Source organism: Equus caballus, chromosome 25, assembly GCF_041296265.1.
Source record: "Equus caballus isolate H_3958 breed thoroughbred chromosome 25, TB-T2T, whole genome shotgun sequence".
Lineage (NCBI taxonomy): Eukaryota > Metazoa > Chordata > Mammalia > Perissodactyla > Equidae > Equus > Equus caballus.
The window spans coordinates 20,980,015-21,007,985 of record NC_091708.1 but is presented as its reverse complement, the minus strand read 5'-3'; the positions used below and the strand labels follow the sequence as shown (position 1 = coordinate 21,007,985).

The following is a 27,971-nucleotide window of genomic DNA, read 5'->3' as shown; positions in this document are numbered from 1 at the left end:
GGGCAGGAGCTATTAATTTGAGAATGATGAGTATAAAGACAGCATTTTAATTTTTAATTAATTAAATTTTTTGAGGAAGATTAGCCCTGAGCTGATATCTGCTGCCAATCCTCCTGTTTTTGCTGAGGAAGACTGGCCCTGAGCTAACATCTGTGCCCATCTTCCTCTACTTTATACGTGGGACACCTGCCACAGCATGGCATGCCAAGCAGTGCCATGTCCTCACCCAGTATCGGAACTGATGAACCTGGGCCTCCGAAGCAGAACATGCGCACTTAACCACTGTGCCACCGGGCCAGCCCCAAAGCCAGCATTTAAAGCCACAGGATTAGGTGAGATCATTCACTGAGTTACTGAATGTAGATAGACTGAATCAAATGGATGATAGGACCAAGTGTATAATAAGATTATTATAGATTTTTATTTTCTTCTTTATTGTTTTCTACATCTTCCAAGGGGTTCACAATGATAATATATTACTTTTATGATCAGAAAACACATAAAATCACAAGAAATCTATTGCTGACACTCAGAAACGCATCAACACGACATCCCTGCTCCTTTTCTCGGAAAAAGCATTTCTCCTAGGTTGGGACTTAAAAATATTAATGCTCTTATTTAATTGGGGATCTTCGAGATGGTGTTTGCATGAAAATCAACATTCCCATCTCTTCTGCAGTGCAAATGAGCCACTCATCGGCGCGGGCTCCCACCCCGCCTGCCTATTGCTGCTGATTGAACCTGTGCCTAATTATGTGTTGCTCCTTGAGTTTTGGAGTGTGTAATAGCAACGTTTATTTGCCAAGGTTGGCAGCAATGACTAAGTCATTTTCCTCTTCATGTTTTTTTCCCCCTTTGAAAGTGAAGGAGAGAGTAACTCTGCCTGTCCCTCCGCTAACAGGGCGAGTTGATGGGGTGGTCTCTGGTTAGCGAGCGCTGGGGCAGATGCCCAGACATCTCAGGGTATCTTGTCAAAAGTCCTAGTGAGCGAGAGTTCCTGTAAGTCATCCGAGATGACTTTCAGGCCGTGGTAAAAGGCCTCTTGGTCTGAACATTTATTCATTCGATGGATATTCACTCTGGCCCTTCAGTGCTTCTGGCCCTACTCTGAGCAGACACACAGTTAAATACAACCCTGTGGAGCCTCTCAAGAAATGCAAAGTCTAGTGATTCCCTTGGAGTTCAGGCTGTTGAGTCTTGATGAGGGAATTGTGGGGCAATGTGGGAGTATGGTTCAGGGTCAAGGCTACCTGCAAAGGATAATACCAGCTAATGTTTATCAAACTACCACAAACAGTTCTTCATGCTTTATGTGGATTAACCCATTTATTCCTTCCAACAAGCTATGAGGTAAGTACCATTATTATGCTCATTTTACGGGATTAAAAAACTGAGGCACAGGGGCTGGCCTGGTGGCGTAGTGGTTAAGTTTGCATGCTCCACTTCAGTGGCCCAGGGTTCGCTGGTTCGGATCCCAGGTGTGGACCTACACACTGCTCACCAAGCCATGCTGTGGTGGCATCCCACCTACAAAATAGAGGAAGATTGGCACAGATGTTGGCTCAGGGACAGTCTTCCTCACCAAAAAACAAAACAAAAAAGAAACGAAGTCACAGAGTGGTTAAATCTGAGCTGAATATTTAAGGGCAAAGAGGAGTTAGCCAAGTTGGGGGGTGAAGGGAAATGTTTCAAGCAATTGGAGCTGCATGTGGATAAGCATGGAGAACTGATAGACCCTGCGGGATAGTTGCAGGCCTGCAGAGGGCTCTTTAGGACTGGGCTGTATGGCGGGAGGAGGTTTGGAGCAGGGACCTGGGAGGATGGACCTAGAAGGTCTAAGAGGTTCTAAGAAAGAGCATGCCAGAATCAGCTTTGCCTCCATTCTGGCTGCCTTGTGTAGCCTGGTTAGGTTGGAGGAAACCAGGTCGTAGTGGTCTTGATAACTAATGAAAGTCAAACTGCAGCATCTGGAGTGAGGATGGACGGAGACAGACGGATTCATGGGGAGTTTATGACATGGACAACTGGACCTGGGGACCTACTGAAGGTGGGGCGTTAGTGTGAGGGAGGAGTCAAGGCCAGTGCCCAAGTTTCTCCTTGGGTGACTGGGGAAGTGCTAACGTTTCCCTGAGACTGGGGGCCCCAGGGGAGCAGCGGGCCTAGTGTAGACAGATGGTGCATGGGGCTTGTTCTTTGAGGTGCCTTGAGTCTGGGTCTCTGGGGAACAGGAGATTACAATGCCCAGGCAAACCAACAGGAAGACAATGACTATATGGATAGAGTCCTGGACTCGAGAACCAACCAGCCAACAACCCCCTCTTCATCTGCCTCTAACCTACAATCTGAATTATCAGCATTTTCCCAAATACTTAAAGGAGGGAATCTTGAAAATGTTCTTACAAGCAAGGGATGGTAAATAGAAATTAATTGGATAGCACTTGTTATCAGTGTTTTAATATGTGTTAAATGTCACTGCCACTTTGTGTCTTTTTTTGACTCTATTTTAGGAAAAATTAAAAATACGCATTCATGAGACCTTTCATAGGTTTGATGCAGAGGTTGCCCCTTCCTTCCCCCCAATTCTCTTCAAGGTCTCCCTTTCCCCAAACCCAAATTCTCCCACTCTGGCAGTTTTCACAAGCCTGCTCTTTGAGGCAGGGGAGGCAGAGCTTTATTTATGGACTCCTCATTTCCCAGATAAGGGAAAGAAGCCTCAGAGAGGGTAAGTGATTTAACAATGGCCCCATTTCGAGTCAATAGCAGAGCTGGTGTTCTAGGACAGACCCATCAGATCCCAAAGGGCTGTATTACCATCTGTCTTCACCACCTCCTTGAGGCGTGGGTTGGGTAGATTATAAGACACAAGCTTGGGAAGAAGGGCTGTAATTCTTAATTGTCTCCAGAGAGAGACTTCTGGTTCTTGAAAACCAATGAGTGCTGAAGAGGTTGGGTCATAAGGAAGACGAGCAGCGGGTCTGCTGAGCACTTCTTTAGAGTCAAGGAAGTGGTTTGAGATGGGGACACATGGATACTACCTGCAAAACTCTCAAAACATTTTCCCGTGGCTGGAGAAGTGGCTGATTTTTTCCACTATCTTTCCTGAGCGAGAAGACGGCTGAGGAGTAGGGGCATCAGATCGCAAAGGACCCAGTTGTGCCTAGATTAGTGACAGTTTCCTTAAGCTGAGGGCATTCCAATGCTGGTGGAGCCACCACAAGAGCCTCAGTCCCTCCTACTTTGTCAGTGGACTTCCCTGTTGGAGCAACTCCTAGGAGCACCAGGCCATGCTCTCATTTCTGTTATATCATTCACCCAATAATTATTCAGCATCTGTGTGAGGAGTACTTGCTGGTTGCCTAGCCAGCCTCTGGCCCCCCTTCCCTCCTTCCTAATTGAACCCAGATCTTTTTCCCATTCCATTCCTATTCCAGATGGAAATCATGATTAGTCTGAGACAATCAGAGGATGGTGACCACCTGGCAAAGGTCCAGGGCTATATGGGTGGGCCAACCGAAGTTGACCCAATCAGATTATAAGGAAGGTTTTATAGACTATTCTTGGGGGAGAGGTTCCTCTCTCTTGTGTTCTAGAAGCAAACAGTAAAGTATGTAGTGCTGACGGCCATGCTGCTACCAGAAGGGGAACCAGCTTTAGGGTGGAGCAGACATCGATGGTGGCCAGAGCAAAGGATCAGAACTGAGCCCCTGATGACATCATTAAGTCACTGATCCTACTGCTCCTGTTTCCCTCCGAATAGCTGGACTTGGGATTTTGTGAAATGATGCATTTCCTCCTTGTTTAAGCCAGTTGGAGTTTGAGTTGGGATTTTCTATGACTTATAGTACAAAGCAGCCTACCTGAATCGACCTGCTTCGTTCCAGGCGCAGTGAGTGCCAGGCACTGGGGACACAACCAGCCAATGAGACACAGTCCTTGCTCACCTTGGAGGGAGAGAGGATCACAAGTGAGCAGAATGTTCCAATTCTGAGTTCTCAGTGCAGTGATCTCTACGAGCCCCGAAGGCTTTGGAGGCACCTGTGAGAGAAGCCTCATCTAATCTTGGGGTCTAGAGAGTGCTTCCCAGAGGAGGTGACATGTCAGCCAGACCTAAGGATGACTGGGAATTTGCTAGAGAAAGGAGGTATGCTTTAAGCCTGAGAGAGACAGGCTCAGACTTAAATTTCAGAACGTTCCCTTAGCCGGCTATGGAAGAGAAAACATTTCCCCCTCAAATGCTCATGCATATTGGTTCCCTGAACACTGAGGTCCAGAGAGCTGAGCGTGTGCTTGGTCAACAAATCCTGGGGAGAAAGAAGCCCTCTCTCTAGTCGTATACGTGTGTGAGGATTAAATAAAATAATACACGTAACTCATTTAGCCCAGTGGCTCTGCTGCAGTCTGTGTTCAGTTGATATTAACTGTCATCATCATGGTTGTAGTTGTTTTTTAATTCTTTGGTGACTTGGAATCTTTGGTTTCAAGGGCTCTCAAAGTGTGATATAGAAGCCAATTAGGATCTTCCAGCATCTTCACCAGGTTCATAAGCAAGAGGCCGGCAGGACTTACGTTTAAACCAGGACAGTGACTATATTCTGTCTCTAGCCAGACTGATAACTGATTCAAAATAACTAATGGAAACCAGATGCCTCCTCACGCTGCTTCCTCCCAAGTGTGCCCATCCATCACGTGGTTCTGGGGAAGCCTCTGTCCTGGCTGTGGCAAGTAGGAGAGGGTGGGATCTGGAGTAACTGGCTGGGACTTTAAAAGTGCCCTCTGAACACCTGCTGAAAAGCATTTCCCAGAGTAATACTTTTGTTTCCAGAAGACTCAAAGAGAATTGCAATAAAAAAAAATAAAAAGACTCATCTATAAGAGTGGCACCTGCTCATCTGATACCAAAGGCTTTGAGAATGGGAGTAGCAACTTGACCCAGTTGAGCTACTGGTGAAATCGTGAGGTCCTCTTGGGCCACGCCTCCTTTCAGAATCGGACCTGATGTCCTCCTGCCTCATGTCCCGGTGGATCAGGCCACAAATACTTGAGCACTGTTCCAAGGGGCCAGGTGTGCTCATTGTAGGAATAAAACAGGAAACCAAAGAGAGGCTACCTGCCCTCAAGGAGCTCGCGTTCACACTCTGTGGCCCTCCTATGGTCCAGATTATCTCATCGCATTTTCACAGTAGATGCTATTATTCTCCATTTTATGAAGACACCAAAGCAGAGAAAGGCTAAATGAACTGTCCAAGCTTTCAAAGTGAATCAGAAGAGGACCTGACCCTCAAACCCAGCTCTGTTTGACCCAAGAGCCCATCTTGTGAGCTAAATAGCTTCTATGGCCACACATTTTGTTTGAAGAAGCCAAGCCCTTTACATTTTGGCAGGGCCTAGCAAGAGAAAACGCAGTTGATGTCCATCCAGTGGCCACATGTCAAGTGCCTACCGTGGACCAAACACACCACTTTCTCCCTAATCTACTTTCATCTTAAGCGACCTTAAGAGAAAGACCTCGTTGTCCCTTCTCTACAGATCAGCAAACAAAGGTGCCAAGTCATTAAGAAGTTACTGCCAGTGATGAGGAGGATGATGGATTATATCAACGGAGCACATGCAATGGGAGAGACACCGTGCTAAGTACTTCACATGTTTACATATGCAATCCTCATAACATGTGTATGACCAGGGACTTTTAGCCCCAGTTACACAGCTGGGGAAACTGAGGTGTGGGGAGATTAATTACCCAAGGCTACACAGTAATGAAGGGGTCGGGATTTGATCTGAGGCAGCCTGGCTGCAGACTCCACTCTTCACCAGCTGTGCTATATTTATCCATATAGTTGCAGAATGGAATGAAAATGCAGTCATGTTAGCCAAATGCCAACTTGCATGCCCTTCCTCCTGCCCCGCGGTGCCTCAAACATTTTGGCATCTGGGTTGGCATCAGAAAGTGCATCTGGGTAGAGTCTCTTCGTTGACCCGAATCTGAAAGGGCACTTAGGGGACTGTAGACCAAGACTCACATGATTTAGATAACGCTTTCCCCGATTTGCCCTTTGATGACCCCCTTCCTCTCCCGGCCTCCATGCCCATTCCTTACGTAGCCTCTCTCCTTCCGAAATGCCAAGCAGCCTTCAGACTGATGCCCCGGCAGGGACAGAAGGATGCACAGAAGCAGGGCTGCCCAGCTTGACGGGCCTCTGGGAGCCAGTCCTGGGGCCTCCTGGATGGGCCCAGGCCTGCAGCTGCAGTCTTCCGAACAGCCCCCTGGAGCAGGTCCTTTCGGCTCCAGGGAAAGGTCAGAATTTCAATCTCGTGTTTTCACACATCTTAAATGGATTTCCGAGGCACTGGGCCGCCCCTGCTCTTCTCTTTAAACAATGTGGTTAAGCTGCTGTAGCCTTGCTTGAGGCTGCATTCCTCCCGCATTGTGATGTGGTTTTTGGAAGTCATGCATGCAGTTAGCCAAACCAAACGAAGCTGCTTCATTAATGGGAGCAAACTCGAGAGAGAGAAATTGTGAACAGAAACAAGGCAAGTTTGCTTTCCACCCCTAATTCAGAAAGCCAGATAATTAAGTAGGCGGAGAAAGGAAATGTCCCTTCTGATTCCAAGAGCCGAGTCTCTCTCTCTCCATTTCCTTTCTTTATGTGGGGGGTGGGGGAGGGTGTGTGTGGGGGTTGGGGGTTAGGAGAGAAGCCCTAGCAAAAGATCTATTACCCTGACCTTCTGAGTAAGCTTTGTCTGTCATATGGAGAACATAATCATAATGAATTGATTGGGGTTCTGTTCAGCTTCCCTGTGCCCTCCACTCGGTGCTCTTCGACGTGGCCCTCGGCAGCAGCTCCCAATCTCAACCTCTCTGCTGACTCATCTCAAAGACAAGGTTCCTGAGCAGGAACTCAGCCACTCTGCATCTCCCACCTCCACATGCGCAGGTCGAGCACGTCCCCTTTCCTCTTACTTCCCCTCTCGTGGGAGAAAGCGTCCCTCTTCATCTGCAAAACTAATTGTTCTTCTGCACCCTGGATCCCAACGTGAGCTTGCTTGTCAGTTACAGATGCCACGGCTCCTTCCCTCCACTGTAATAAACCTGTCCAAATCATTCCTATTCCAAAAAAGTCTTTTCTCATCCTGTCTCTTTAGCTACCGTCCCAACTCCTGCCTGCTTCCTTTCTCCAGTACACATCGTCTACCCCACTTGTCACATCACACGTCTCCACCGCTATCACCTCCCATTCTGGCTTCTGCTCCCCACTCTCTGTGCCTGGTCACCACTGATGTCCAATCTTAAGACCCAATGGATCTCCTCTCTATTTCCTATTCCGCACTGCGCAAACGAGGAGGAGGATGGCCAAGGTGGCCTCTTGAGGGGGGTGCTGGTGTGCAGTTCTCTGACGTTTTCTGAGAGAGAGCCTAGCGTTTCAGACAAAGACATTTTTCATTTACCAAGCTGCATATTTTTACTTAGATATTTAAAAAAGCAATCTCAAGCTCCGAAAGAAAATGTAACGTTGATGCCAAATCAGATGAGAACGAACACTTGGTGTCAACAGGAATATATTTGAATTTAAAAAGGCTAGCTGCTTCTGACAGCAATGTGTCTCAGCTCCTTCAAGTCGGAGTCGGAGCGGGGGTGGGGAAGAGAAGAGTCTTCAAGAAATGTTTATTAAGACAGGGGCCAGGTGATAAGTAGGGTGACCGTCTGTACCAGGGACACGTAGGAAGTCAGGGAAGGCTTCACATCAGAAGTTACATTTAGGCTGAGTCTTAAAGGGCAGGTAATTTCCAGGGGAGAAAAGGAATTCAACACTGAAGGCAGAGGGAACAGCATGTGCAGGGCGGGGCGTTTGGAAAAGAGCTGACATTTTCAGGAAATGATGAGCACGATACTTCAAAGCGTCTTCTGGTCTCTATGATTGAGCGCTGTCCCCTCTCACACTCCCTGGCCCTGAAATATGGATGGCTGCAAGGAAAGAACACATCCTATCGTAATTTTTATTAAGCTTAGGGTTAAAAACCCACCAAATGTGTATGAGTAACCAGTTTCTCATATGCCTTTCTTAACCAAACGTGTGCTTTAAATGGACAGAGACAACACAATCAAGGCCACATTTCCCCAGGTTGCCAGCATCAACAGAGCGGGGTAAAAGTCTTCACAACAGGAAGCTAATGGTCCAGCAAGCCCCAGCATCTTCAGTGGTCATCATTTCTCTCACGTTGCATCTCTATCCTCACTATTCATGTGCTGTCAGAAGGCAGGTGCTGTGTCTGTCTGGTTTGTTGTTTCACAGTGACTAGCACCAAATATTTGCTCAAAAATATTGGTTAAGTGCATGAGTGATGGGACCAGCATCCTGTGCTTCCCAAAGAACCGAGGGTTTCTATCTCCCCTACTGCTTCCAAAGGAACACTTCTGTAAGTTCCTGATGTGAAGGTTGCCAGCTTCTGTGTCCTTCCTGGGCACACTGGTAGACAAGCCCACACACTTCCCACTGCTTATGGGTAGGTGGGGCTGTGTGACCGGGTCTAGCCCATAAACTGATACTGGAAGTCACGTGTGCTACTTCCTGGATGAGGCGTTCGAGTGGGTAGACCATCTCCAAGCTCCCAGCCATGACCCTGGGATTCTTGTGTTGAGATGGAAGCATCATCAGATGGAGGAGTTTGGGTTCCTGAGTCACCAGATGAAAGGGCACACCCACCTTTTGGGAATTTGTGTAAGAATTAAACCTTTATTGTACTAAGGAGTTGCCATGTGGCAGTCCCTTCCATGACTAATGTACCAGTAAATTCTACTTCCTCTACATGAAACAAAGTGGGAGTAGGGATTAGACATGACTTCAATAAAAACATTGTTCATGAAATATTTGATGGAGGCCATGAGAGAATAGCTTAGTTTTGCAATGGATAAGTCCATTACATCATTTTCTCTTCTTCAGGAAAACACACAGAAGAAACTTCTCAACCTGCAGTTCTAGAAAAGGTTGAGTATTTCTTGAACATTATTCAAGGTTGAATAAAAACTTACTAACAATTATGATTCTTGATTGATCCTTTTTTGCCTTGCTTACCAGGAAGCTCAGAGCCAAATATGTGGCTTCTGTATGGCCTCGTGGAATGCATTTTTGCCAGTTTTCTCTTATTATCACTTTGCTACTCAGTCCTCATTTTCCCTTTGGGACCTCATTTATCTAACTTTCTGTTTTCTCTAATTGTGTTTTACACTGTCTTGTAAGTCTCCTAAAAACCTGCCTTTGTGAAGGGGATAAAGACGAGGAGGGGCGAGAACCAAATTTTTAGAATGAGCTTTGGACAAATGATCCATGAGCCATCCTCCTAACACTGTGAATGCAGACAGTATAAACCAGCTCTGAGGGTAATAATCAGGGCTGTTGATTTTAATTTACTCTTCTTCTAGATTTCATGACTATTCACTTTTCCTTTCATTTATAACAGGGTAGCTCAAAGAACAAGTTAGTGAAGAAAATTACCGGTGCAGGATGCACAGCAAGATAGTTTGTGGCAGTGGTTGTGACTTGCAGTTAGTTTAAATAACTGTGCTCAGAGATTGCGAGTCCCCAGATGACATTTAGTCACTGACACTTCCTCTTTCTGAAGCTTCACGCACACTTTGGTTCTCATTTTTGATGGAAAATATTCCCTCCATAAAGTTCTCCCGGTTGGTGATAAATATCGGATGCAGAAATATTAACATTTTAAAATCTCAGCTCACCTTATCTTAATTTCACCTTTGTTTTCCACACCTGTATAGATTCAGTGGCCTGAAATCTCTCTCACGTACACACATTGAGAGGCAATGCTATTTTATTTCTACAGTTCATATCTGTAGCCATATCTGTAAATGATCTACAACAGATACACATAGACACATGTGAAAAAAATTCTTTATTAATTTCTCACATTTCATTACAAAATGTATGTTGCAAACAACTTGAATAACCTACTTGTGTGTTTTTTGTTGTTTTTTTAAACCCTTGGCTTCAAGAACTCAGAATCTCCCTATCTTTTATCAAGTATTGGGAAACACTGATTATTGGAGTCAATAGGTTATCATTTTGCTATTTATTTTCTTCTCTCAAGCTCTGAAAAAAAAGTCCTCTGTATAAATTAAACAAAAAAAAGTTGTAAATTCTATGTCATTACAGTCAACAGAATTATAATAATGCATTCAAAATGTGCGGCCACAAAATATCAGGTATATGTTCGAAAAAAGAAAAAAATGACATTCTAGCCTTGTTAAAAGGATAATGGTCCCATATTTTTATTAACAGGTTAGCAAAACAAAATCCAATGGATTACAATATTTACATGTTATTTGAAAAATAAAGTAGTGATAAAAGCATGTCACAATTATTTTCTTTTTTTTTCTTTTTTCTTTCTTTTTTTTTCTCTTTTTTTTGTTTGTTTTTGGTAACCATTATGAACACCCAATCCAGGTATGGAACTGTTTAATACATTTGAAATGAGGCCAATTAAAAACAAATATGGACACAAAATGAATCTTTGTTTAGATAGTTCACACTTTCCCCATTTTCTGGTTTCCACATGATGGCCCCCATCCCTAAAAAAAAAAAAATTAAATTAAAACAAACTCCCTACAAATAAAAAGTCTTAACAGCAAGAAAATAAAAGAAGAACATGCTTTTCAAGTAAGCACTTATTCCACAAATGCAATATCTTTCCATGGATTTTATTTGAAGCTGTGTGGGACACTGTCATCTCAGCAATTCCCCTTTCCCTTTCTTCCCTCCCCCTCCCCCAACCCTTCCAAGTAAAAAAAAAAACAAAACATGAAAACCAAAGGACTCACATGCGCGCAAATCCACAGACACACACACACACATCCAAGCGCACGCACACACAGGCTTCTAAAACCTAGGCTTCAAGGAAAGTTCTTTTCTACTTTTTGGAACGAAACCCTTTGTTCACAATCAGAACATATTATAGATGTAGACTTAGATTTAGTCTAAGCTGCTCCCTCCTGAAAAAGCTAATAAGGGGAAACAGAGCAGCTGGCAGCTAGATTGAAAAAAAAAAAAAAAAAAGTAGTTCTCCAGGCTCCTTGTAGGATATAAGTATTTCTTGTCCACTCTCACCAAAGGGATGGGATTCTAGCACATCCCCTTGTCCCCCAAAATAAATGAGACCCCCCCAAACACAACGCAAACAAAAAAGAACACAGATTTTAAAACCACACACAAAAGCCAGCCCATCCTAACAGAAATTATTTGTGTGAGACGGAGAATGTGTAAATTGGACAAGCATCAAAAGGGTGGAGAGGACTTCCTTGTCTGGCCCACAAGCTGCATAGCTGTGCCGAAAAGTTTGGTTCTTTAGTTAAATAAAAAAAAAAGAAAATTAACTTCTTTGTTATTTCCATGTTTAAAATAAAAACATTCCTATTCACAAAAAAACGAAATCTCCCTTGCCCCCAAATTAAAACACAAGAACAACACACACAAAAAAAACAATTTATATGAAAAACTGAATTGTGCTGTGTTTGTAACACTCAAATTGATAGAAAATAAACGTGTGGCAAACAAAATTCCACAGTCACCTTAAAATTAGCTCACATGAATCTATCAAATTCTAAATTATAGTTGAACACTAATAAACAGCTTACCTGGAGTAAAGGATGACAATTCACAAACAGTTATCTAATAATTAAAGTCTGTTTCTTTTTTTTGTTTTGTTTTTTACTAAAATAATTAAAAAAATCACAGTATTTTAAGAAATAAAACCCACATGGGGATTTTAAGCACAATTTGTGTTCCTTTCTTTAAAACTCTTTTTTTTCTCCATTCACCATCTTGCCCAGCAGTTCTCTACATTTAACCACAAGGACGGCAGGTAGTACTGACAAATGCAGAGAATTTCCCTTGGTTAAGTTTGAGGTACTAGGAAACAGGTGACTGTTTTATGCAAAGCAGTTTTTTGTTTTCTGTTTTTGTTTTTTTTGTTTTTTGTTTTTTCCCAAAGCGGCTGCAGTTAGGTCTTGAAAAAAGCTTAAGGTATTAAAACTAGAAAAACGCACCGAAAGTTGTGCGTCAAAAAGTTGTTCCCCTAAGAGAAGTCTTTACCGTCACGGAGCTTCGTTTCCACATACTGTCCAAGACCGCACAGAGCACAACGTGTGCATGGCACGTGCTTCCGTATTCCGCGACAAGTGACAACTTCCATGATGAAGATCCGGAAGAAAAGACGTAGTGATGGAAAAGGAGCCACATATTCCAACCATTTAAATAACTTTAATTTACATACTCATTCACACAGGTACCAGTGCTTTGAAAATAGATTGTTCAGTCCTAAAAAGCAGCTTTGTTCTGTCTTCTCTTCTCTGTCCCCCCCTTCTCAGCCCCAGCTGGCCCTCCCACTTTTTCATCACGGTTCAAGTAAGGTTTGATTAAGAATTTCACCAAACGCTTATTCGTTTTTGGCCTCTGCATTCTCCAGGAGAGATTTGTCAGCAGCTACTACACAGATGGCTACTGTTTCATTCTTTAGGGAAAAGTCTATTCCGATTGCCTCGTCATCTTCTTTCTCCTCTAGGGAGGGCATCTTAATACTGTCCTCCATGTTCTCTTTCAGGTGGATTTCATCTCTGCTCACCTGCTTGGTGTCATTCAACGCCCTGCAAAAACATTGATGGTAGAGACAGATGAGTAAATATTTTTTCCTAATTAAACAAAAAAGACACACATCCTTACTTCCCTGACCATAAAAAGGCCTTAGGGTTTCCTTTGAACAAATGCCATGGAGGTAGGACTAAATTCTGAGTGATTTATCTTTGCAACGTGTTATATTTAGGTCATGTATTTCTGGTATCTTATTAAAGATCTGAACCTACAAACATATCCATTATTATACTACATTTTGATTATACCATGCTTTGTTTCCAGAATAACCTAATTGTTTTATGGTCCCTCCTCTACGGGGTCATAAGTCATAAGTGGTAATAGCAAGAATTATTTTATGCTCAAACTCACCAGCAGGAGTTGGAAGCCTGGCGATGGGCTATATGTATTAAGACTAAAAGAGCAACTCAAGTATTAGTAATTTAATGAACAGGTCCAGAAACAAATCATGGAAACAAACAAAAAGCAGAAACTGGAAGATGGAACCCATGTCTTGGGAAGCTTAGTTATATTCTCTGAAGTTTAATGCTTCAGGTTTCACGGACATTTTCTGCTGAAAGGACCAGCTCCTAGGTTCTCTCTGTGTCTGGCGGACTAAGAGTGCCGTGGGTACGGGATGATCTTATGCTCAAGGATCTTGTAAGTGTTTTGCAGGTATGCTCCCACCTACCTGGGAGGCAGGCAGAGCTGGCTCTGTCCCCGAGGCAGAGCATTGAAGGCACCAAGAGGTGCGTGGGAATGTTCAAGGCCACTCAGGGAATGAATCATCACAGAGGCAGGAACAGAAGCCCGATCTTTTGACCCCGGTCCACGCTCTATCGGAGAATGTCATGCTAATGAAAGCTGAAGGGACACTGGCTGGAGAAAGCTCTAAACTTCTACTCGAGTGGGCTTTGTCATTCATAAAGATGATTTTTCCTCACTTGACTCGTGTCTGGGTGACCATTTTAAAAACCAACAGAAAAGGAGAAACCTAGTTCCTGACAATTGCCTCTCCTCCCATGCCCGGAAATGTGACACAGAGGGGCCTATGCATTGTCACGGGAACCAAAAAAAGAACCTGGTCTGCCTGCCACCTTTCCCTCTGGGCAACGACGTTCTTGGGATGGACTGACTTACATGCCGTGTCTCAGCACGTGCCGTTCCCACTCAGAGCCCTGTGAAAACGCCCGTCCGCAAAATTCACACGGAAAACGCTTCTCGGTGTTAAGAGCAGCCCCACGGTCAGAAAATCTCATCAGATCTGTGAGGAGAGAGCAGACCTGTGTTACCTGTGTGCTGTGGGAGCAGGCAGAAGAGAGAAGTCAACATTCATTAAGACACCTCCTCTCCTCCTTCTACCTAGAAAGCCAACGGGAAAGCAATTTCCAGATTCCTTACTTTCTCCTTCCTGGTTTTCCAACTAAGGGTATTTCTTGGATAGCTCTCAAGAATTTTTCCTGGTTCCCAGGCTCAAGCATCCCCATTCCTCATCACCTCCCCAGTTGCTTCCATCACAAATAATCTGGGGCTTTCTTGCCTGAAGAACCCCTCTGTCCAGTCCCACAGTGTCTTGGCATTTTTTTTGTATCCAATCTCTTCCTTCCGTGATGCACTGTCAGTGCCTCACAGTGTAGCACCTATTCACTTTTTATTTGACACGGGTTTATCTTTCTCACTAAAAAGAACATAGGCTACTGAAAACACCAGGTCAGGTTATGTGTAGGAGACCTCAGAGTTTTGACTCGCTGTGAGTAAGGACAGGGGCTCACAACTTGTCATCTGTCATGGATATCAGAATCAACACCTCCCGGAGTGGCTACAAGCACTGAATGAGATCTACAAGCAAAGAACCTAGCTTCAAAGTGAACCTGGACAACGGGGAGGCCAGTATGTGAGAGGGTGTCCTCAGCTAGGGAGGGATGCTGGCTGGCTGCCCGGCATCTCCTCCTCAATTGGTGATAGTCATGAATGTGAGGATATACAGGCATTTCGGGAGAAGTCGGCTGCAAACATCAAATATTGACTGTCATCATTTTGTTTCCTCCACGGCGCTGGGCACATGTTAGGGATCTGATCAATGTGCATTGGCTGGTTCATTGTTTACAGGCCACTCCTCCTGGCAAACTGAAAGACGCGAGCTTGTATGGCCTTTGTGTTGTCCCAAGTTCCAAGCCCATATGTCCTTCATTACACCACAGAGGGCCAAATCTTCATGCGGGTAACAAACAGCAGGACCTAGACGGTTCTGCAGCCACGTTGCAAAGTGAGGGCAGCACACAGGGAAATGTCGATCATCTCTACATTTCTGATCACTCTGCGCCTGTACACACAAGATGTTACAGGAAGATGTCTCCTGGTTGAAACACTCCATCGAATAAAATCAGGACGACACTAACGGGATAGGTGTCTCTCCGCTGCCTTCATCTTCAGCACAAAAAGCTATGTGAATGGGGCCAGTTTGAACAAAAGATGAAACATTTTCTCACAAATTAAGAAGATCACCACACAAGCCATTAAAAATAATTGCACAGACTATCTTCCTTGATTCTTTTCATTGGAAATGAGACAGCACCATCTGCTCTGCGCATTAATTCCTTAGCAGGGATTATCTTGGGCAAGAAATCAACAGAATGCCTTCGTGACTCCTCCCAGCTGCATAATGAGAGGGGGTGGGGAGGATTCGGCTCGGGTTCATTTGGATTTCTTCATGCCTGATTTCTTCCCTTTCAAATTCCCCCCAGGGCTTCCTAGGCAGGACCCGCAGTGGGACCAGTCAGTCCTCTCTCCACTCCTCATGCTGGGAAAGGATGTTGAGAATGGGGTGGCTACAAGGATGTGAGCCCCCTGACCCAGGTGGGCCTGATTAAAGTCTACACTGCCAACGAGGGGCATGCTCCTGGCACGTCCGCTCTTACCCTTAGGAAACATGAAACCAGTCATCTACTCTTTCCAATGGCTCCTGCTGCTTCATCCTCAAAGGAGGAGACCAGTCATTACCTGTCACACATCAAATAGCTCTCCATCAGCCCTTAGGTGGCACCTCCCGCTCTCTACTCCCCGAAGACGGAACGTCTGGCAAAAACACCCTGAGGCTATTGTATGCCGTTTCTTCTTCTTGGCAAGAATATACCTCGATGGTGGAAAATTGATTCAAAGGAGATGAGACAAAGCAGGCTGTTCTTTCAAGGATCGGCGAGGGGGCCAGGAAGGGTCAGCGTTGTAATTTCCATTAACGTTACTAGAAGTTGCTCATGTCAGCACCCCCCCCTCTGAGGGAGGAATCCCCGCTTCTCCACCCCAGGGCTTTTTTTCTCATTCGGTTAAGGCTCATGAATGTGGACGCTGCAATTTCCAGGAGGAAGCGATCAGACACCAGGAAGTTCTTTTCAGCCAAACCGAGCTGGTCTGACGCCACCGTGCCCACGGGGAGGGGGCAAGCAAGAAAATTTGCCTGGTGTGTCCCACACATCTAACTGCCATCTTTTTTCTTCTAATTTCCTACGCTTTTATTTTGGAGGAGTCACAGGGCAGGGAAGGAGAAAAAGGTGTTCTGGCCTCTGCAATGCTTATAACCTCTAAAACCACGTGTGCTCAGCTTTCGAGATGAAAAAGTCATAATATGCAATGAGGAATCATTTCTTTCCTGAGAGGAATGTCAGGCCATGGAGCATCACGCAGCAGCAGGAGACTATGTCCCCTCTGTCAGGAGTGTCCCCTTCCAGAGACCGCTGGGAACAGCACACAGCCATTAAAGCATTCACTAAGCACCTACTTGTGCAATGTTAAAAAAAAATAAAAAATAAAAAACCGTGCTTCTCAGATCACAGCGTTTTCTTTGTAAGAAATGGATCATTATGGCCCCTCCTAAGAAAAGTTCCAACTTTACACGGTTAATCAACCTATATGGCAAGGATGTTTTCTTTGTCCATTTATTTTTCAGGCTGACCACGGGCATGGGGGTTTCGAAGAGCTGGTATGCCTTGGCCGGCAGCGTCTGCTGTCATCTTGGCTGGGACTTCAGGGGTCACACTCGACCCCCACTTTGCAAACCCATGGTCTCCTGCTATGGCGTCATGGTGGGGATGGGGATGGGGGTAGAAGTGTGAACACGTCAGGAAAAAGCACAGGGAGAACCTCAGAGGGAAATGGCCACCACCTAGGTTTTCTTAGGCTTGCCCACTGAGCAAGCAGGAAAAAGAAAGCTATTCTGCAAAAGGGCCCCTTAGATGCAAGGCTCCCTTCAGTGAAGACCATCCCGCTGCCCAAATGGCTGGGGAAACGGCACGCAGTGTAAAAAAAATCTTGCCTTTGGAGCCAGAAGACCTAAATTCAACCTCCAGAGTTTTGTTCTGCCTTTTGTTTTTTTTACTTTGAACGAGCTTTTAAATTTCCTCGGCCTTTATTTCTCCATTTGTAAAATGAGAACAATACCACCTACACTGCAGGGTTATCGTTTAGTAGTGATTGCTGTGTTCTAGGAACTGGGCTAATGTCTTGTACATTATCTCATTTAAGCTTTACACAACCCTAGAAGGCAGGTGATATTATTATTATTATTATGGATGATGTATGCACAAGGAGATAAAAGAATTTACCCAAAGTCATGTAGCTAGTAAGTAGCGAACTGGGAGCCAAATCAGGCAGGCCAACTGTAGAACCCTCTCCATTGCATAAGATTAAAGAAAAAGTTATACATTGGGGCTGGCCCCGTGGCTCAGTGGTTAAGTTCGTGCGCTCTGCTGTGGTGGCCCAGGGTTTCACTGGTTTGGATCCTGGGTGCAGACATGGTACCACTCATCAGGCCATGCTGAGGCGGCGTCCCACATGCCACAACCAGAAGGACCCACAACTAAAATATACAACTATGTACTGGGGGGATTTGGGGGAGCAGAAGCAAAAGAAAAAACAAAAGAAGATTGGCAACAGTTGTTAGCTCAGGTGCCAATCTTAAAAAAAAGAAAAAAGAAAAAGTTATATAAAAACAACCAGCACTGGGCCTGGCACATGACGATGCTCAAGAATGGCAACTAATCATCCTTCTCATCACTGTCATGAAATCTATAATGTTTATTTCTCATGTTTATGTTATCCATGTGCTTTTGATAAATCTGCGGTAACTAAAGTAACATATCCCAATCAACAGTCTTAAAGGCACTGTCCGGGGATTTCCACAACATTCTGTGTTGAACAACATAGGAAACCAACTCTAGATCACGTAAATGTATGTCTATAACTAAATACACTTTTGAAAAACTTTATTTTGAAAATAATTATATAGACGCAGGGGAAGTTGGAAAAATTGTGCAAAAATCCCATGAAGCCTTCCCCAGGGTCCCTGTACACTCACGGTTGAATGAAAGCTGTTGGTTTCTCTTTCCCTCTTTACAAAGCAAGAACACAGCAGCAGGGGGGTTAAGAAGAGAGCCAAGCAGAGGGACGTAATGAGAGGGACTGAGGCTCAAGTTCTTTGTGGCCTCCCCGACACCTCAGCGGTGTATGTCCCAACAGCAACAATTTTAAGTAAGCATTCAATGGGAAGTTCATTTACATTCCTCAATAGCTTTACAATGTCACCTGTCTTGCTGTCTGTCCGTCTTTATTCTGCAGATTCCCTAGACGCCAGTTTTCTTTAATTTAAACAAATCATCACCATATATTTTTAAACAAATAGATAGCTTAGAGTTAGAAAATGTCTGTTTTCCTTGGAGTTTCTATAGCCGGTAACAGTTTACAGAGACATGGCCCCTGACACGTTTCTGAAGCCAGTCTGTTCTGCTACTTAACTAAGAAGGATCGTTCCTTCTGTTCCCCCTACAATAACCTTCTGCCTGCCTTCTGTCTCACCATGGACGTGCTGGATGCCATCTGGGACTCAGAGGGCAGGGAGGAGACAAACCTCTGTCATCAGCCTTGCTGTTCATTTCTTCTTCCTTGTCCTCGTCTTCACTGCTGGAGCTCTCCATCTTCTCCTTCATCTGTTCCAGCTGATCCAAGTTAACCCGTCCAACCAGCTCAAAGTTACGGCTTACCTGAAAAAAGCCCAGAGGATGGAACAGTGAACCACAGACGGAATGGGGGGTCTTCCTAGGGGAGAGACCTTTCCAACCTCATTCTCCTCTGACTGTGATTTCAGAACCAGGACCAAAGAGCACAGGTGCCAAGAGGTCTTTTTCTTCACTATGCCTCTTTCAAGGTGGAGCCATCCTTTGCACCTGCATTCCGCCATTTTCATTGGAACTGTCAACATTGGACCTCCCTTACTAAACTTAGCAAAAAATATGAGCAACAGTCAACAGGAAATCAAAAGTATCATGAAGCCTTAGGTAGACAGTAGGTGTCCAATAAACAGTTTTTGAGTTGAATTGAAAGTGGGAATTTCTGTAAACTACCTAAGTTTCAAAGACCTCTGGAGGAGAAGAGCTCTGTAAGTGACCTGAAAACGAGCAGTAAGAGTCACAACGTTTTTCTATCAACCTGGAGGGCTGTAGGCTGTCCCAACTTAGGCCAGATGACAAGTGTTCGATTCCTAACTCCAGTTTAAACAGAAGACAATGTCATTACCCTTGGTCTTACTACTATTTTTGAAGCTGACCACAGCCTATTTACCAAGGCTGAGATTACCTGAGAAAAATCTAGATGACTAGCCCCTAAAACACCCATTAAGAGTGTTAACTATGGCTGATTTTTATTTATATAAAATGTTGTTCGAATAATGTGGGAATCCAAACTCTCTGCAAAATATCCAAGGGAAATAAAAAGCCATGCTAAGAAAACTCTGTAATGATGTTCTGTTTGGGGTTCTCACATCAGTGGGAGCACAAAATTTTTACCCTCTTCATTAAGCTATTTTCAGAACCTCTTCAGCTGTATGCATAGAATTATCAACAATGACAGTTTAGCACAGGACTCAAGCCAACAAAATAACTCAAGCCAGTCAACAGCCAGGGGCTGCTCCTCTGTGGAGAGGGCTGTGCTCCCCATGTTGGGGGCAAGGGGAGGGGCTCCCAAAGAAGAATGAGAGCCAGTTTTGGTCTCCAGAGGCTCACAGTTTAGTTGAGGAGAGAAGACAGACATCAGTAATTAGATTCCAAGGCAGATTTCTATAGCTGCTACAGTAGAGATAGAAGGTAATGAAGGCACAGGAGAGGAAAGAGAGAATCTACAAGACAATTCTGAAATATTCTCTGGGACTAGACTGGAACAAAGATTTGCTGAGCACCACCAATTCCTTATGCCTGGCAGATGGGACATCACCATCAACTGCGACAAATGCAAGAGAAAGAGACACAGTATCAGGGCCAAGAGACGGTCCTGTGACAAGGCTTAATATTGTCCCAACAGTGTCCTGGAGGAGGTACATAGCATTTAAGAGGAGGAAGAAGACTCAGGAAAAAAGCTCTTTTAGAGGGAGAGAAATGATACACTGGTGTAACTATAACAACAAAATCCACAAAATCAGTTGACCTTAAAAACTCAACATGACGATGGAAAAGATGTCTTTGTCAATCTCAGTGCCAAACACTCAGGGGAGGCAGATTCTTGCTTTGCTCATTAAAAAAATTTTTAAAAATGAGTGGACTACGGTGAAAAGGAGGAGGAGGAAGTCACGTTCAGCATCTTTAGTTCTCCTTCGGCCCCTCTAAGAGTTCACGGTCAATCTCCGAGACGGTTGCTTGTAGCACCTTCCTAACTGGGTACTCATCTACCATGTCTCACTCCTACAGACCTCAGAGAATCCTTGGTTTCTGTTTTCATCACGTAAAAGCAAAGATGGAGAGTGCCAGGAGCATGAGCTTTGAAGTCAGACAGACCTGAGTTCAGGTTCAAGGTTTGCATTAACTACGAGGCCCTGGGCAAGTTACTCAACATAAATGTCCTCAACGTCCTCATTTGTAAAAGGGGGTCAGACAGTACCTGAAACCCATAGTTCCCCAACATGTAGCTTCCTTCCCCTTTCTGGGAATGTGGGCTTTTCCAATTTTGGCTTTTGGAAACGGATATAACAAGCCTTGTAAATGCATATTTATAAAGTTATGTTTAGCTACAAAGTCTACATTTTAACCAAATAGCACTTATGACAAATATTTGAATAAATTTTTCTGGGTTGCCAGTTTTTTCAGAAAAGGGGGCAAGATTCCCATTTGCCTAATTTTGAAATATGTGTGAAGAAACATTTTTAAATGACCAGTACTTAAAAAGCAGCCTTTTCAGGGGCTGGCCCCGTGGCCGAGTGGTTAGGTTCCCACGCTCCGCTGCAGGCGGCCCAGTGTTTCGTTGGTTCGAATCCTGGGCGCGGACACGGCACTGCTCATCAAACCACGCTGAGGTGGCGTCCCACATGCCGCAACTAGAAGGACTCACAACAAAGAATATACAACTGTGTACTGGGGGGCTTTGGGGAGAAAAAGGAAAAAAATAAAATCTTTAAAAAAAAAAAAAAGCAGCCTTTTCTGACCATCTTCTCCCACTTCCCACCTTTAGCCAGGGCAACTGTAGGTTTGCATATGGGGCATGACGAGTGGGCAGTGGCCAGGAAACAAAAGTAATGAAATCAAGAAAGCCAAAAAAGAACGCTCAAATATCTTCTTTAATCCGGTGGTTTGCGTTCATTCATTCAGCAAGGACTTCATTCATTCATTCAAGAAGGACTTCGTTCATTCATTCATTCAACAAGGACTCCCTGAGGGCCTGCTGTGTGCCAGGCAGACCCTGTGCTAGGTATTGGAGCCTCTGTTTCTCAAGGAACTCAAGGTGACAGAAGGAGATCTGTTACCAACCAATGTTATTTTTTCCTTTTCCTCCCAGGATATTTTTTTGGGGGGTGGGGGGTAAGGATTGTATTTGTCCATCTTCCCATCACCTTCATTCCTTTACTAGAAATCTGTTAACATTTTGGATTCTGCACAATTTTAAAAGACTACATGACATTTTCACGGTGTGATGCTCATTCGGGGCTGACCCAGGATTTCCTTGTCCTGAAGATTTCCAAAATCTTTGCTATGCAATTAAAAGATAAAAGTAAAAACTAAAATTTTTGCTATGTAATTAGAAGATTTAAAATAAAAACTCTTTATCGTGTTGGGTCCTTACTATACTTTAAATCCTCTAATCAGCCATCCAATATTAATCTCAATACAAAAGGAAGATTCCGTGCTACACCAACTCTCACCTGGATTATTGCAGGCCCCCTCCCTCCCTCCTTCCTTCCTTTCTTGCCCCTTCTTGCTTCTTTTCTCCAGTGGAGCCTGAGCGACTTCTAAAAAAATTTAAATCTGTTCATGTCATCTCTGCCTGCCCTGAGGATAAAAACCCCAATTTCTTAGTGTGGTTTACACGGCCGACTATCATCTTATCCTGGCCCACTTCCTCCAGACTGGCTCCCCTTTGCTCCCACCACCCTGACCTTACTGAGATTCCTGGAATACGCCATGCTCTCGACCTTGTGCCTCTCCCTGAACGTGCCATTTCCTCTGTCTGAAATTTCCCTGAGCCTGCCTCCTTCACGTCTTCCAGCCTCACTTCAATGTCACAGGGGGACCTTCTCTCAACGTCTCAGTTACGTCCTCTGGCTCTATGCTTCCACAGCACCCTCCACTCCCCTTTTAGAACTCATCGCACTCAGAGATTCATTGTTCATGGCCTGCCTCCCCTCCTTCCCCCCGAACTGCAAACTCTGCGAGGACAGACACTGCATCTTAGTCACAGCTGGATCTCCACTGGCCAGGGCCATGTCCAGATCAGAGGGGGTGTGCGTCTCACCTCCTGGCTACTGGCTGTCTTCATTTTAATTTAACATATTTTTCTTTCCTAGAAACGTTCACAAAGAAAAATTGGAAAGTAGAAAAAACTCATTTAAAGTCCAACTACCTATACATAATAACTGTTAATGAGTTATTCTATTTCTGTATTCCTGTTTTCTACGCATAGACTATTTACACTGCTATAATCATATTAAAACTATGAGCATGTATCCTGTTTTTTTATGCCTGGCTTGGCATAGGTATCATTTTTAATCACTATATAATATTTCATCAAGTGGATATATTATAGTTTACTTGAGTCATCCCATACGAGTTTATCTTCTGTTATTTCCGGCTTTCCACTATTAAAAATGCAGTAATAGGCCTTATTGTATATAAACCTTTCTTTACGTTTAGTTTTAATTTTATAGGCTAAATTTCCAGAGGTGAAATTACAAGTTCAAAGTTAAAGGGTGCGGGCTTTATAAAAGTTCCAATATATTTCCATGTTGGCTTCTGAAATGATCACGCCAGTAAGTTACTTTCTGGACCTTGTGACCGGTGGGTATCTAACCAACTTCTTAATGGGGCAGAGGACATACTGAGGGAAATTCACTTTTTTCTCTGGAGATGAGAAGCAGTTTATGACCTTGTTTCCCCAAAGGCCCACAACAGAGGGAGAAAGAGCAAAGCTAAGAGTTTGAGATTTACAACCTGGCTCCTTGCAGCCTTTTGAAGGCAAAAGAAGCCATTCGTGGTTTTGAAGCGTGGATTGTTCAAATATGTAATCACTCAGACTATAAAACTGTACATGCAGATCTTTATATCTCATGAAAGTTATCTGTGAATGTCCCCGAATCCAAAGTCCCCTGTGAAGGCCACTAACCCTGAGCCCTGGTAAAGTGAGCTGTCCAATAAGAATGTGAGATGTGGTGCCAACAACCAGGAAGAGCTCTACCCCTTAACCCGGAAGTGCTAGCACTGCAAACCCTTCCACGCTCACGCTTCATGTTCAAGCTTCACACCTACGTTGGCCTTTGTCAGTTGGTTTTAACCATTCACCAAAATGGTTCAGCCCTGTCCCTAGCGTGGGAAAGAATTTCTGTACTTGAGGCTTATTCTAAGGGGAGAAGTATTACATCACTTACACATATTATCAAGTTGAACAGGCATTTTCATATCGTCCCAGGGTGGCAAACCCAGTCCTAGGGGAAAGACTGACAGAAACTTGCCTCATCATGAAAAAATGAAATCGACACCCTTGTCTTCTGTAATAAACCTCATTGCATATAAACCTTTCTTTCTTGCTTAGCAGACACTAATTGGGGGAGATTGTGATGAAGAAAAATCCACTTAACATTTCCAGAGTTTCCCCTCCTACTTCCTTAACATTTGTACCTTCAAAAAGGGTCACCCAATCGGGATGTTCACATCACCTAAGATCCCATGTCCATGTAAAAAGAAAGGCCAAAGTGAACTTTTTATTTCTAGAAAAAGTGACACTGGAGAACATGGAGAAACGGCCTCTTACATCAGAAATGCCCATCTCAGTCACAAACTGAGAATGTGTCGTGTTGCGAAGATTTTAAAGGACTTACAGGCACAGGCTGGCAGTTTTTTTCTGTAAAGGGCCAGGTTTTTTTTAGGCCTTCTGGACCATATAGTCTCTGTCATAACTACTCCCCGGCTGGCTCGAAAGCAGCTACAGACAATACGGAAATGGATGAGCGTGGCTGTGTTCCAATAAACTGTATTTGCGGACACTGAAATTTGAATTTCATGTAATTTCACATGTCACAAAATAGTCCTCTCTTGATTTTTTCCAACCATTAAAGAATGTCAAAACCATTCTTAGCTGGCGGACCATATAAAAACAGGCAGTGGGTTGGATCTGGTCCATGGGTCAGTTTGCCAACCCCTGACTTCCGGTATCAGGTGGTTTATAAAGCAAATCTTCTTCACTTGTCTTTGAAAGTCAGAATGGGAACGAGAGAAAGAAATGAGTGGGAGAAAGGTTCAGGAACACATCTCCTCTGATTTCTTGCAGGAGGATGGTCAAAGGTGCAGGTACAGATCTTGAATTCTTGGATCGAACATATCCATCAGAGCTCTTGTAAAAGCTTCCAGAAAGGAGATTCAGCTAAGTGTCTTAAAGGTCTATGGAAGATGAGCAGTGACACCATATTTGCCCTGCACTCTGCTGCCCTCCTATTTTATGAATACCTTTACCAAGAACCTAACATGCTGGGTTCTGATTCTTTGTCTAAGCTTGTCTCGACTACTTCCTTATAAACTCCTCCAGCGTGGCAACCATTTCTTATTTAGCTTTATATGCTCAGTGCAGAGTATAAGGCCAGTCATCTAGCTGACAACAAATGTTATTTGAGTTTACCGGTAACATAAAAACCCATGGGAGACCATACCATACAAAGAACTTCATAATATTGCTTCCCATGATACAAATTTGCTTGCTAATAAGAGAACAAAACTGGACGTTTTCTAAAAGATTTTGTTTCAGTTCTTACCAAATATCTCTTACGTGCTAAAAATTAATCCAACAGTTTTTATACATATCATTTAACCCTTATGACCATTCTGTAAGATACGCATTATCTTCTATATTTGTAGATGATGAAAACAGAACATAAAACAGGTAAGTGATAAAGCCAGGATTAGAACTCACATCTTCAGATGACATAGCTCCAGCTCCCCCTATGATAATGCAAAGCATCTGTAGAAATGCATGATTACTTTAAAAATATGTAAAAATGACCCATGGTATGCTGGCTGAACACAAGAAGAAAGAAGACAGAAGTATTGTGACAATAACGCTCTGCTCTAATATTTGATGGGACAGAGCAATGGAATCTTTTGAGAATTTTTCTTCAAAATAAAAATCTTCCCGAGAATTGTAAGAACAAAGGAGGGTAAAGTAGCCAGAGGGGTATGGAGCACAGAAGTCAAGGAGAATATGTACTTTCTTTTGCAATCACTGAGTCAGAAGCAGAAAACAGGCATCTGCCAGACCTAATTTAGCAAAAGCTCAGACAAAATCAACTCATTTTGAGAATCTCGTCCTAACTCGAGTCACAAGTGCTCAAGAAAGCCAAGTGAAAGGCACCATTAAGAAAGTCAGAGAACTTTACTGTTGGCCAACTGAGCTGTTGCCAATCTCCTGAACTCGAAATCCACAGGCAAAGATGCTGACAGTGCTGCCAAATTTTGCTTATTTGAACAAACAGGATACTTAAAATTTCCTATGTGAAAAGTGATTTCGTTTATCGATTTCTTTCGCCAACAGCTACTGGAGCCTTTACTGTAAGCAGGGCACTGTGTTTAGACCTTGGAAGAAAAGAGGAGTAAATAAGGTGGTTTCCATTTTAAGAACGTTGCATCCAATGACAAGACTTGTTAAGAGCTAAGCGTAAGTTGAGACAACATGAAATCAGTGCCTTAACAGAAGAATAAGGAAAGTCCTAGGGAAGCTTAAAAGCAGGAGCAGTTAACTGTGACTGGAGAGTGGAGTGGATAGTCTTAAAGGTCGCAAGCAAAGAGCATCTTCAAATGTCTACTTGAGAAATACCGCCTAATGTTCTGCCAGGCACATCCCTCTGAAAAATGGTCACCCCTCTTGCTCATCCGCTTCTGATTTCTCTGTCTTCCAAAGCACATAAAAGAAATGGGTCTACGGTTGACAAATCAAGAAGCAAGACTAACATGAAGGAAAGCAGAGATGAAATGACATGATCTTCTGGAGAAAACTTCAGCTTGCAGAAATCCTCGGAGCTGATAAAGCTAAAGCTGCTAGTACTTATTTCAGAAATTAAACGCAATCCAAAAACACGGCCCCAGGTGTGTTTCCTGACTTGGAGGGCGAGAAAGTTCTTTTGTTTTATTTCTCTGCATTTCCTTTGCTGGAAACAAATGGTTCTATGTGACTTTTTTGCCACTGTGGATGTCACTAGACCAGAAAGCTGAACAGTTTTATAGGACTAACTAAAATGTTGATGATTCCTTCTGAGCTTAACGTTCGCTGCTTCCCCTAAACTGGTGGAAAGTAAGAGATACGAGCTCCTTAGACTTCAGCTGCCTGAGGCACCATTTGTATAAAAAATTAAAAACATTTCAAAGTAAATTCAATTAGTGAATGTGTATTGCCTGAATAGTCTATCCTTCTAAATTTAATACACCGAACATGACAATTTTACGAGCAAACCAAGTTAGAGATAATATATTTTTATGTTCCTTAACTAGCAAAGAGACTTCAGAACCATAAAGAACACTAACAAGGTATTGCACATACTTAAACTTTCTTGAAAAAAAAAACTGGTGTTTTTTTTTTAAATGTGAGAAGCGCAAGGTTTGGTTTTTCTCATGACTTCAAGGTTCCTCGAAATCTTAAGTCTTCATCTTTCACCAGCGATGCTAATAAATGGCACTATTGATACATGAGTTCATTGTGTGTGTGTGTGCGGGTGTGTGTGAGAAAGAGAGAGAGAGAGAGGAATGGAAGGAGGGAGGGATCGAAAGAGTAGTTTGCCTTCTGGAAAATCTAGTGAAAGCAGAAAGAGGGAGTTGAGGGACAAAAAATAAGATTTCAAACAGCCTGCACTGTTTACTTTAGATTCCAAGAGATTCCTTCTTCATTGGCACAAAGATAAAGGTCTAGGAAGACAAGTGTCACCTAAAAACTGACACTGTTGGAGCCAGCCCAGTGGCAGAATGGTTACGTTCACATGCTCTCCTTCTGAGGCCCTTGGTTCATGGGTTCAGATCCTGGCGTGGACCTACACACCGCTCATCAAGCCAATGGTGGCATCCCACATATAAAATAGAGGACAACTGGCACAGATGTTAGCTCAGGGACAATCTTCCTCAAACAAGAAGAGGAAGATTGGCAATGGATATAAACTCAGGGCCAATCTTCCTCATGAAAAAAAAAAAAAAGATGGGGTTGATTGTCATCCCTTTTCTACTTCAACTTGGGTCCTGAGAATAAATACGGGAGCATAAATCCACTGCACTTGACAATCCGGTTCTTAAATGGGATGGTACTTTTGACTTTAAGGACTCTTCCTGCTGTACCAGTATTCTGTCCAGTACATGAACAATACAGTCTGACATCTTTAGAGACACTCCTGAGTTTTATAAGCTTTGCAGGCAGAATTCAGAGGTTCAGTTTTGAACGTTCATCTCTGTTTAATGAAATCCTTTCACTAAAAATACATCTTACAGTATCTTCTAGTTTCTTCTACAGATTCTCTCCACCACACAAAATCACTTAAAGCTATTTGTGGAAGAATGTAACGAGTAATGCACTCAACACATAGTCTTACAGGGAAAAAAAAAATAGTGAACCCTAGCTTAGAACCAATTGCAAAGTCTACTCCACATTTTATTTTTGGCAGTTTACACATTAATCTGGATCTTGAGCATCTTTAAAGTTATCTGTTCCCAGGACCAACTTATAAAAGACTGTGGAAAATTAAAATTTATTGAGGACTTACTACATGTCAGCTCCTGTGAAACTTGTATCTTTTAGGTATTGAGGTATACTCTCCTTACCATAAAGTTCATCTATTTTAAATGAACAGTT

At 43.5% G+C, this 27,971-nt stretch overlaps 1 protein-coding gene across 11 annotated transcripts in view; it reads right to left on the bottom strand.

Annotated features, from left to right (window-relative positions):
• Positions 1 to 9,884: 9,884 nt before the first annotated feature.
• ZNF462 (zinc finger protein 462) overlaps positions 9,885 to 27,971 on the bottom strand; it is a 137,859-nt gene continuing 119,772 nt past the window's right edge. For 8 of the 11 annotated variants that reach the window (XM_023629838.2, XM_070251226.1, XM_014735943.3 and 5 more), the window contains exons 11-13: positions 18,532 to 18,664; positions 13,773 to 13,896; positions 12,247 to 12,649 (exon numbers count right to left, since the gene is read on the bottom strand). In XM_023629838.2, coding sequence (XP_023485606.1) covers positions 12,442 to 12,649; positions 13,773 to 13,896; positions 18,532 to 18,664 — 465 coding nt within the window. In that variant the 3' untranslated portion in view covers positions 12,247 to 12,441. Of the gene's footprint in view, positions 10,580 to 11,641; positions 12,650 to 13,323; positions 13,469 to 13,772; positions 13,897 to 18,531; positions 18,665 to 27,971 lie in introns of those variants that run through there. The other 3 variants (XR_002804116.2, XR_011432523.1, XR_002804115.2) reach the window with 2 other exon arrangements.